General features: G+C 36.3%; 2 protein-coding genes across 2 annotated transcripts; both read left to right on the top strand.

The window, feature by feature from the left end:
• Positions 1 to 2266: 2266 nt before the first annotated feature.
• On the top strand, positions 2267 to 3767 carry tbcc (tubulin folding cofactor C). Its single transcript, XM_063003718.1, has one exon. It carries the CDS (start codon positions 2398 to 2400, stop codon positions 3415 to 3417), a length of 1020 nt encoding a protein of 339 aa, XP_062859788.1. The 5' UTR covers positions 2267 to 2397; the 3' UTR covers positions 3418 to 3767.
• Positions 3768 to 5265: 1498 nt separating this feature from the next.
• Positions 5266 to 7674, top strand: prph2a (peripherin 2a (retinal degeneration, slow)). Its single transcript, XM_063003717.1, has 3 exons — positions 5266 to 5846; positions 6386 to 6632; positions 7363 to 7674. The coding sequence occupies exons 1-3, from the start codon at positions 5266 to 5268 to the stop codon at positions 7570 to 7572; spliced, it is 1038 nt and encodes a 345-aa protein (XP_062859787.1). The 3' UTR covers positions 7573 to 7674.
• Positions 7675 to 10751: the final 3077 nt, after the last annotated feature.

Here is a 10751-nt window from a genome sequence, read left to right as displayed (position 1 = left end):
TCATCACTATTAAAATCACAGTTTTCCTATTTCACACATAATTTCTGAATTAGAGGTCCCTCAGCAATAGGGGGCGGGGTGTCAACTGGGACCACACCCTAAATTATCTGCTATTGTAATTTTACACTGCATCATGTCAGAGTTGTAGCTAGGCGCCCAACCCCCAGACACATGTGCTTTATTAGTTTAAAGATGCACTGGTCAGTATTATTGAGTTCTTATTACAAATAATCTAGCACAATAACCACCGTGATCACAATGGCCATACAACCATTTATTATGTCATATGTATATAAATGTAGTTAAAATGTAAAAATGAAATACTTTTAGGGTTTTAACTACCTTGTTCGGCAACAGCATATGTTTATTTCTTGATAGTTGTTTAACAACACTAATTACCTTTTTTTTGTGCAACAATTTAAGAACTGGTTATTATTTGTTGTGACTGGTTCATGTTTTTATCACATCATTCAAGCAAATAATCTGCTAAAAGTACATTTTTAGAATCTTTATTATTTACCAAGTACCAGTTGTACAAGGAATTTCTTTTTGGTGCAGCTGTAAACATATATACATCTAATTAAATAATAGAAAACTCTATGTATAAACACAGAATAAACAATACAAGAGTAACAAAACAGTTTAGATAGATCACTTTATTAATCCCAGAAAAAAAGTCAAGTATTACAACAGCTCAAGGTACAATAGAAAAAAGTATTAAGTAAATAAAAGACAAAATTATTAATTAGATAGGCTCAAGGTGCATAAGAAATCAGACAAGTGCGCAATAAAGATGTACAGTACGGTACACTGACAAACTTCAAGTAAAAATTGTTTAATGGAGATTATTAAGTAAATATGGTGCATATGTGCGTATGTGCATTGACTGCATAAGGGAAAAATGTGGGAGGCATGTGTGATCTGTCCTTGTCCTTGTTAAGTATGGTGATGGCCTGGGAAAAGAAGCTGTAGAGGTGGCGGTTGGTCCTGGTCTTTAAGGCTTAAGTCTTTACTATACAAATGTAATTTTTAATAGAGTACATAGTGCCTTTAATTAGAACTAGATTTTCAGTTAGAAATCATACCAAAATACGAGTAACTGTAAAAAGTATCTAACAGTATTTAGCACTAATTACACTAATATTATCTGATATTAACTTAGCTCTTAATAAAGTTAACCATGTATTATGTTTACTTGTATTCTAACTAGCTAGTATTCTAAAACGAAAAAAAACTTTGTTATTTCAAGCAAGTTTAAAGCTGTTGTATCACTTTAAGGGCTTTAAAAGGGAAACTTAACTGTCATTTTTACTAATAGACAAAATGTTCAGTGGTTCCAGACAGTTGAAAACAAATTGGAATTAGCACCAGAATCTAGTAGGTTGATTGTGTCAGTACATACCAAAAGGGTACATAACTACAATTATAAAAAATTTACATTAATTACCTTCTTATTTACATAATCGTATTCTTACTCATATTAATACTGTCAGTCATATACATGCTGCATTTAACCTCTATAGTAGTTAAACTTCTGAAGCTTCTAAAATAGTATTTCCAATAAAAAAAAAAAGAAAAAAACAAAGAGAATAATTCTCATCCAGGAATTTCTACACAGCAAACAGACAGCTCTTACATAAGTTGTATTTTAGTTTTGAATATGTTGCGCAAACACTGCATAACATCCATTTATTTACAGCATTGCAAACACAATAGGGCCAAAAAGTATGCAACCACTTTTGTTTTTATTTAATATACTTTAGTTGCATATATCCTTTTCAGATTTATCCACATAATATATTGTTTCCATATAAACACATAAGCAAAGATTTGTTTATGGGACAAAGAAGTTTTGATCATGTAAAATAAACACAACATTGGCAACTTGACTTGACTGTGGTGGAAGCCACATTTCTTTAGTAATGTGTTCATACAGAGAAAATCATTTAATGCGAAGACTTATGCAATATTAATTTTTTGTTCTTTATGACCTTGATTTTAACTACCGTTGAGACATCGTACAATCCAAGGCCCCTTAAGTCAATGAATAAGTTTGTGGTTCAATTCACCAATTAAAACTTAGATAAGATGAACGGTGTGGTTTCTGTCCAATCGTTGACGAGTTTGTTGAAATGCGTCACTTAAAAAAAACGCAATAGGGCTGCGCTTAAATTCACACTTTTTTTTTACTATAAAGTGAGTTAGTTGCAGAGATTTGATATTATATAATCGAGTTATAGCATTATAAGCGTAAAATATTAAACGTCCGAGTGGTTCTTCAGTTGGTTACTTTATAAACTATGTACAATAAATGAGGCAGAGCAGACATAGTGCACTTTGTAGTCTGTAGGGAGTAGGGAGTCAAATGAGAAACTAAACACGTACTTCTGAGGCAACATGGAGACGGTAGCAATGGACGTGAGCGGGAGTGACAGTGTAAAAATCCCTGACAGCGTTTTACGGCGGGATCAACAAAGATTGGAGGAGTTGGAGCGGAGGAAACACGCGAAAGAAAGCAAGACCGTTTCAGAAGAAAAAAGTGATCATTTCAGTGCTGCATTTAACCTGGAGAAATCTGCCATCGAGGAGCTGCTGTTAAACTGCGCGCAGACTGATCATCAGAAAGCCATGCAGATGTTGGAGGAGGCGACTGTCAAATCTCAACAGCTCCAAAAGTTTCTAAACGACAGCATGATGTTTCTGACGCAGTATGAACTGAGACAGGCGCAGGCTAATCTGCAGAAACTGCAAAGCTCCTTAGCCGAGAGAAGATCCGAAGTGATGCCGAAAAAGAAGTTCGCTTTCCGATCTCGTACCACCGGCGCCAGTCAGCAGTCAGCGACCACACCTTCAGTTAGTGAAGGAAAAACAATGACAGATCAGAACACTTCTGGAGTGGATGGTGCGATCACTGCTTGTCAGTGTGGCTTCTCAAATATTGACAATCAAGTCCTGATCAAACGATCAGAAGAGATCCAGCAACGAGATGTCCTCCTGTCTCACCTGACCAACTGCAAGGTGAGACTTTTCGGGTCCCCCAACACCTTGCATATCAAAAACGTGCAAAACTGCCAGATCCTCAGTGGGCCAGTATCAAGTTCAGTTTTCATTGATGAATGTAAGGATTCTACTCTGGTTCTGGCCTGTCAACAGCTGCGAACCCACAACACCACAGACACTCAGATATACCTCCATGTCACCAGCAGAGCAATTATAGAGGACTGCACCAGGGTAGGTTTTGCTCCGTTCAACTGGGTCTATGATGAACTGGATGCAGATTTTAAAGTGTCTGGACTGGACCCTTTAAGGAACAACTGGACTCAGGTGGATGACTTCAACTGGCTTGCTGCAGGGACTCCCTCACCTAACTGGACTGTAATTCCAGAGTCTGAGAGGGCATCTCATTGGGATTCTTGAGTGCCAACATCATGAACTGCAAGCTTGTGTGGAAATCCATATCTTAACCATATCTACAGACTGATGATTTTTTTTTTAGTTTTAAAACACATAGACAAGTAATCCTGACCATTGTAAATGCACTATGCCTTTATTAATGACAAAATTTACAGATTAACTTTTTTTGACAGATGTTTTAATCCAAACGGACTTTCAGTTGAGTTGGTTGCTTCTTTGCAGGGGCTCTTAACTACTCCAGTATTTTAACCATGAATCAACTCTGCAGATGTAGTCCAAATGTTTACAGTTCTTTTTCTGCAGCGGTAACCAAAGCAGTTGCATGTTTAATAAATTATAAAGTGTTTAATGAACATCTTGTCTGGGTGTAATTTTAAGTATGCTTCAGTCAGATTTTGACATTCTCACAGATTTTTGTCTTTAAAGTATTGTAAGAATATCTTAAAAATATTGTGAGAATAAACATCAAGAAATAGTATTGCAACCACATTTTGATTGCAACGTTGTACTCACCCATTCTTAACATATATTTAATTTAATTTATAGCATTTCATATAGTTTGGCACTGAAATAAAGCTGTCAAATTAGAAAGCTATCAAAGTGGTTTTCCTTTGTGCTCTGCTTTTCAGTGTTATTCTTCTAATTCTAACCCATAAACAGGTGTGTGGGAAGATGTTTTGAGGGGGCGACTTCCAACTAAATCTAAAAGTGTGAAGCAGTGCAATTAAGATGTTACCAGTAATCTAAAATCCTACTTGCATTTTGATGTTTTGTTGTGGTGAAGCTCCCAAAAAGGTATGTTACATATAATTTGTGCAAAATGCATAACAGTAGTGTTTTTAACTTGCAGTCTGAACCTCTGTAAACAGTGCAACAATGTCTGAATTGTGGAACAAACTTTGGATTAAGTGTGATTGGCTAATCTACTGTTTAAATAACACACCTCCCCAACTTCTTTTTAATCAGTGCATGATAGAAATACCTGCCAATAATGAAAACTAAAAACAGTTTTAAAAAATAATATAAAACTAAATAAGAGATGTAGGGAGTAGAATATACCGGCTGTCAAGATCAAATCCTTGAAGGCTGAGCATTGGTTTACAGAATGCATACAGTTCACATAATATACAAAAATCTGAAAAAAGAATTGTATGCTTTGTAGCTGAATTTTTATTTCAGGTCTGCATATTGAGTAAAGTACTGTTGTTATGACAAAGGTAATCATGAAACCAATAGAATCAACTATGTCAGAACAGTATAAAGCAGTTATTAAAGATAAATAAAGAAATTAATGACAAAATGAAGCACTAAGCAGACAAAACCTGGTGTTAAGTCCTTTTTCTGTGACTTTTGATTGTTGATAGCCAGACCATGTGACCAATCCAACCAATCATTTGCTATGGTGGCAGCTTACTGATTGGTTGATCTGCTAGCAACGGATTTCTGTAAATGGCATAAGGCCGATTAGCAGGGTTTAGGGTGATGTACTTTAACTTTGGTTTTAATCATTTGATACCCTGACCAGCCTACTTGTGGAAAAAAAGGCAACAGTATTAATCAGTAGTAATTCAGTTCAGTGTAGGAAGGAATCTATTTGTTGGTTCTTATAGTCATTCTTATGCCATCTGACATCTGGAATGTGTTATTATGATGAGGACTACTGAAATAACCAAAATGGGCTGACATAACTGGAATGGATTACAATGCTCCTTCAAGATAACGTTCGAGCCAGACCAAACATCGCCTTGGACAGTCAATGGGGATCTTAATCCTGTTGGTGGAACTCTAAAAAGAGGTTAACTCAAGGGTTGAAATATTTCTCTTTGTCTTGACAGAAACCAGCAATCAAAGATGGCTCTTTTAAAAGTGAAGTTTGACATGAAAAAACGAGTGAAGCTTGCCCAGATGCTGTGGTTCATGTACTGGTTAGCTATGATGGCTGGTGTGCTGGTCTTCAGCTTGGGCATTTTCTTTAAAATTGAACTGCGTAAGCGAAGTGAGCTTATGGACAACAAAGAAAGCCACTTTGTGCCCAACCTGATTATTATTATGGGATTGCTTGCCTGTGGCATTAATGCTTTTGGTGGAAAGATTTGCTATGACTCACTGGATCCCTCAAAATTTGGCAAGTGGAAGACCATTATAAAGCCTTTTCTTATCTGCTGTTTGCTCTACAACACTCTCTTCTTTTTTACATCGTTTTTGTGCTTCACCATGCGCATCCCTCTACAGTTCACACTGGCAGAAGGCCTAAAAAATGGCATGAAATACTACAAAGACTCAGATGTACCTGGTCGCTGCTACATGAAGAGAACTCTAGATGTATTGCAGATAGAGTTTCACTGCTGTGGAAATAACAACTACAAAGACTGGTTTGAAATCCAGTGGATTAGCAATCGTTACCTGGACTTTAGCTCTAAAGAAGTTAAAGAGTAAGTGTCATGAAGTATTTGAGGCCTAGGCAGCTGTGTTGGTGGAATGGTCTAATGGTGTAAAATAAATTAATTAACTTATTGGGAATGAAATTCTGTGCTAGTTAAAAGTGATTTATATTCAATGAATTGGGGTTATAACATCAGCAAAGGCCACAATTCTTAATATGTCAGTCTTTCTGTAAAGTGCATTTGTAATTCTTCAGGATTATGCAAGAGGGTCACTATATTAGGCGTGTGAGCACATTAGACTTAGTTGGTAATCGTCTTGAGTAACATTTTAATGTCTCCTGGAGCTTAGAGTTCTTCCCAATCACCTCAAGACCAAGTTGAATGGCTGGGAATAGATCAGGTTGTTCTAACATTAATCTTTTAATTTTGTTTTGATGAACTGGTTTTGGTGTTGATATTTAATATCCAGTTTGATCAGTAAAATCCCATGTAATGTAATTGATTACATGTGTATTTCATTACTTTGTGATTATGTCCTTGACTAGTTATCTGGTGTTGATATGTGTAATCTTGCTCCCTGTCTATAGCCGAATCAGCAGTAATGTGGATGGACAATATTTGTTGGATGGAGTCCCATTCAGCTGCTGCAACCCTAGCTCTCCAAGACCCTGCATCCATTACCAAGTAACCAACAACTCTGCCCACTACAGTTATGACTATCACACTGAGGAACTGAACATCTGGACACGTGGCTGCAGGGAAGCTTTAGTTTCCTACTATGGAGGGTTGATGAACAGCATTGGTGTGCTGGCGCTGTTTGTGACAATGCTAGAGGTATGGCTTTTACATGAATCTTACTGAAGAGTGCATATTTATAATAGTACTAAACAAATAACTAATGAACAAAGCCAGGCAACTCGGGCACAGTTTATACCTGCATTAATATTTGTTTTGATCATTTGATCACAAGTGGTCAGCACTGAATATGGGTGTAAATGTGTTTTGGTGATACATTTGTTTTAACCACATTCGAATTTGGGCAGAGCATCATGTCATGTGGCTGATCCTAATGAACCCCAGCATCATGGATCTACTATCCATGTAATGGTCCTAACATTGTGAGGAATGGTTAAAAGTCTGATATCTGATGGCTTAAAACTTAATGTAACAAATAGTAAAGAGAACATGTGACCAATTATAAGTACATTGTTGCTAAAATGCCAAAGGAACCACACAATTTCTATGCCATTGGGGAAAAGAAACCCCAAAGAATCCAGTCTCAGGCTGACTATGGCCACTTAGCAAAGCTATCCAGCTAATGTTAGCTCAATATTTATACAGCCTTACATTTTGCAAACCAATAGAATCTTATTGTAGAAAAAAACAAGTTTTATTAAAGAAAAATGATTCAGCTCTTTTTCTATAAAGAGAAAATGCCATTTGCATTGTTCAGTTACACAGTTTATATAAGACATAAAAAGTATGCATTCTAAAAAGCATATTTTGAATTCTAAACTGCTAAAAGTAAAGTTGTTTTTCCTCTGTTTTTGCACCAATTGTGTAGATTGGTGTGATGGTGGGACTGCAGTATGTGAACACTTCTTTATCTACACTGGTCAACCCAGAAGACCCTGAGAGTGAAAGTGAAGGTTGGATCCTGGAAAAAACACTCAAGGAAACCTTTACTGACATCATGGCTAAAATAAAGGCCATGGGCAAAGGCAATCAGGTAGAGGAAGGGGAAAAGGAGCAGGCAGTTGCCACAGTGAGCTGAGTATGCATCACCCACTAGAACAGAGGATAGTGGTAGCTTAGTTGTTAAGGCGGCAAAGGTCTCAATTTTTGTAATTGACATTCATAATTGGCAGCATTTTCAGACGAGAAAAACAGTGGTTGTTTGTTTTGACAGTGTGACAAACATAAAAAAATATAATTTTTTCATTGTGATAAAGAGGATTTTTTAACTTGTTTGGTACACTCTAGTGACCTCTGCCACTTGTATGACACCCTTACTTGTTGAGGAGGGCCAGCGGCCAGCCCTTCTGACACATGTAAAGCCACTGGTCACATTTTTACACTTTTATACAGAGGGCCCTAACACATACAAAGAAACGTACTATGTATTTTCATTTGCGGCTGCGCCTTGACCATACCGTAGGTATTTACATTGCAGGGTCAAGGAGGGACATTTTTGTAAACAATTTTTTAGAGTGGTTGCTATTAGGTTCCATTTTAGAGGCTTTGTGAAATATATTTGGCAGATTATGGAAATTACAAAAACAAATTATGGGATTACAAAGTAATCATCCTGGAAAGATAAAAACCAGTTTAATGACATGTTTGAGACCACTGACACGGTGACAGAAAGTCCCTGGCAATTCAGCAGAAATATTTAAAAGTGGCAGCTGAATTTGACCTGTGACTTCTAAACTCTGAGAGGTTCAGTTCAGTGTAAATAGTATTTAGAGTTAGTTATATGTATTGATTGTAAATAGTGAGTCCATATATTTATTCACTTTTATAAATTAAATTAATTATATAAATAAAAAATATAACAGCTTGTTTAATGTAAAGCATGTTTACTTATTTTAGGTTTAACTGTAAATAAAATATAGCAAACTATGATCATTACATTTTTAAAGGAGTGTAATGTCTGTACATGTCTCCATACAAACAATTAACACAGTTTCACAGGGGTGGTGGTAGCCTAGTGGGTAGAGCTGTAGGTTACCAACTGGATTGGTTCTGGGTTTAAATCCCAACTCTGCTATGCTCTACTAGGCATTCCATCTGCTTAAGATTATCAAAAGCTGCTAAATTAGTATACAATTATTTATAAAATAAACTAGTTAGTTTGGTAAAGGTTAAGATGTATTGTTTTAAACCACTGGAAAAGACACTTGAAGGAAACCTTGTGAAACCCTTAGAATTACATAGATTTCCCCTATTTGTAGGCAGTTTAACCTTTTCCCAGCTTTAGACATGTCTACATTTTTTTAAGTTACCTAGAGTCTGTAGCAATCAGGCAATAGTTTACTGAGAGCAGACTCAGACTCTGTGTATCCTTTTATTATTTAAATTGTTATTAGTTTATGCAGAATGCATTTATTTTTATGACTGGAAATCAGACCACGTTATATTTTCTTGCAGCTGTCAGTAATGAAAAAACTGTTTATATGAAATCTCAGAAAAACAAAAAATGAATAAATGTGGCTTGTTTGTAATATGTGCTGTCGCCTTCTGTGTACAGTATTTGCTTTATGTCTAAAATGTATATATCCTCAAGTGTAGGCTGTTAAACGCAGAAACGATAGCAGAGGGCAAAGAGGACAACTTTCCACAGGTATTTTAGTGTACTGCAAAGCTGATAAAGACAGTAAGCTGATTTGGAGGTGCACAGCTTAGCCTGCCGTAAGATCATTTGGAGAAGTGCCCTGGAGAGCCATTACAGGCAGAATCCATTAGCAAAACAAGGTACTTTAGGAGATTTGTTATATGCCATACAGATTCTGGACAGAAAAAAAACGTACAATACTACCATATACCAGACACAGATTTGGACTTAAGTCAGATGTTGTATGAGAGAAATACTTATACCTATTAAAACTGTACTTGGTTAGTTAATTAATTAGATAAATACACACTATAGATTGCAGAAAAGAGTTGATTACATACATGGTTCACAAATCTTTGACTCAATAGTAAGAGTTCTTTTTTGAGCTCAAATCCTTTTTCCTTTGACCTGCACAGCATGAGCCACAGATTGAGGACACTGAGGGCGGAAACTTCCTGGAGCTTTGAAAAGGCTTCTAAAACCATTATACCCAGAACTATAGGAACAGTTTAAGATTCTTTCAAGGTTATCAAATGTCTGTCCTGCTTTAGTCATCTGGGTCAACTATAAGTGCTGTTTCCATGAAGTGCAAATGTTAAGACGCAAAAACTGTTCAGCTGTAAATAAAAGCATAGAGTAGCAAATAAAAAGAACTGTTTGTTCGAGATGTTTTCAGATCTGATTTTTATAGTCAAGCAAAATCACACAAACCCAAAGTCACAATTCACTGGCTGAATTTGTGTTCATTAAACCAGCACTGGAATCTAGAGCAGTAGAAAAGTATTCTCCTGAATAAAAAAATTACCATCACCATAGCCAATCTGTTCTGTCAAACCATTACCATAGCTTGACAAAATAAATCTAAGCTTGGTGGTTATCAAGAGAATGTGACAGTTGGCCTCTATAGTGCTTTATTGAAGGAGGTTTATGTTCCAGAACTGATTTTCATGGTTAGGGCTGGCAGCAGTTAAAAAAGGGCTTTGAACTAACTTTTTTTGCCACTTCAAATGACATTAAAATACTCTATATGGCCACTCTATTTGGACACCTAACCATGAGCGTATTGAACCAAATAGTATTAAAACAGAGTGATCTTTATGTGATATATTCAGCCGATAATACTTTGTTGTATGTCTGTGGAAATTTATGCCAATTTAGACAAAAGAACATCTGCATGGCTGGGCACTGATGTTGGTCAATAAAGCCTCAATTGATGTTCCAGTTCATTTCAGAGCTGTTCAGTGGGGCTCTGTACAGGCTACTGGAGTTTCTTTAAACCAAGCTTTTCTTTGTCTTTATAGACCTTGCTTTGTGCATAGGGGCACAGTTATTTTTCCTGCATTTCACCCAGTAAATCAGACCCAACGCAACCCTGACTATGATAAAGCGGTGGTAAAATAGACAATGAATGAGCTACATTATTAAGGTAATTTAATTGAACCAAGTGTACATTTCACCTAAGAAAACAGCACCTTGAAAACACAAATTCAGACTGAACTCCTTGTTTCATTTTAATCTATCCTCGCAGTTACTTTACAAAATGTTCCACTTAATTACATTTGAGAAAGCAGGTAAGAAAAGCCTTCAACAATTAATTTTTGACTTGTTTTCAGTAAGTT

This window comes from Trichomycterus rosablanca, chromosome 10 (genome assembly GCF_030014385.1).
Source record: "Trichomycterus rosablanca isolate fTriRos1 chromosome 10, fTriRos1.hap1, whole genome shotgun sequence".
Classification (NCBI taxonomy): Eukaryota; Metazoa; Chordata; class Actinopteri; order Siluriformes; family Trichomycteridae; genus Trichomycterus; species Trichomycterus rosablanca.
This window is presented reverse-complemented; position numbering and strand designations above follow the sequence as displayed.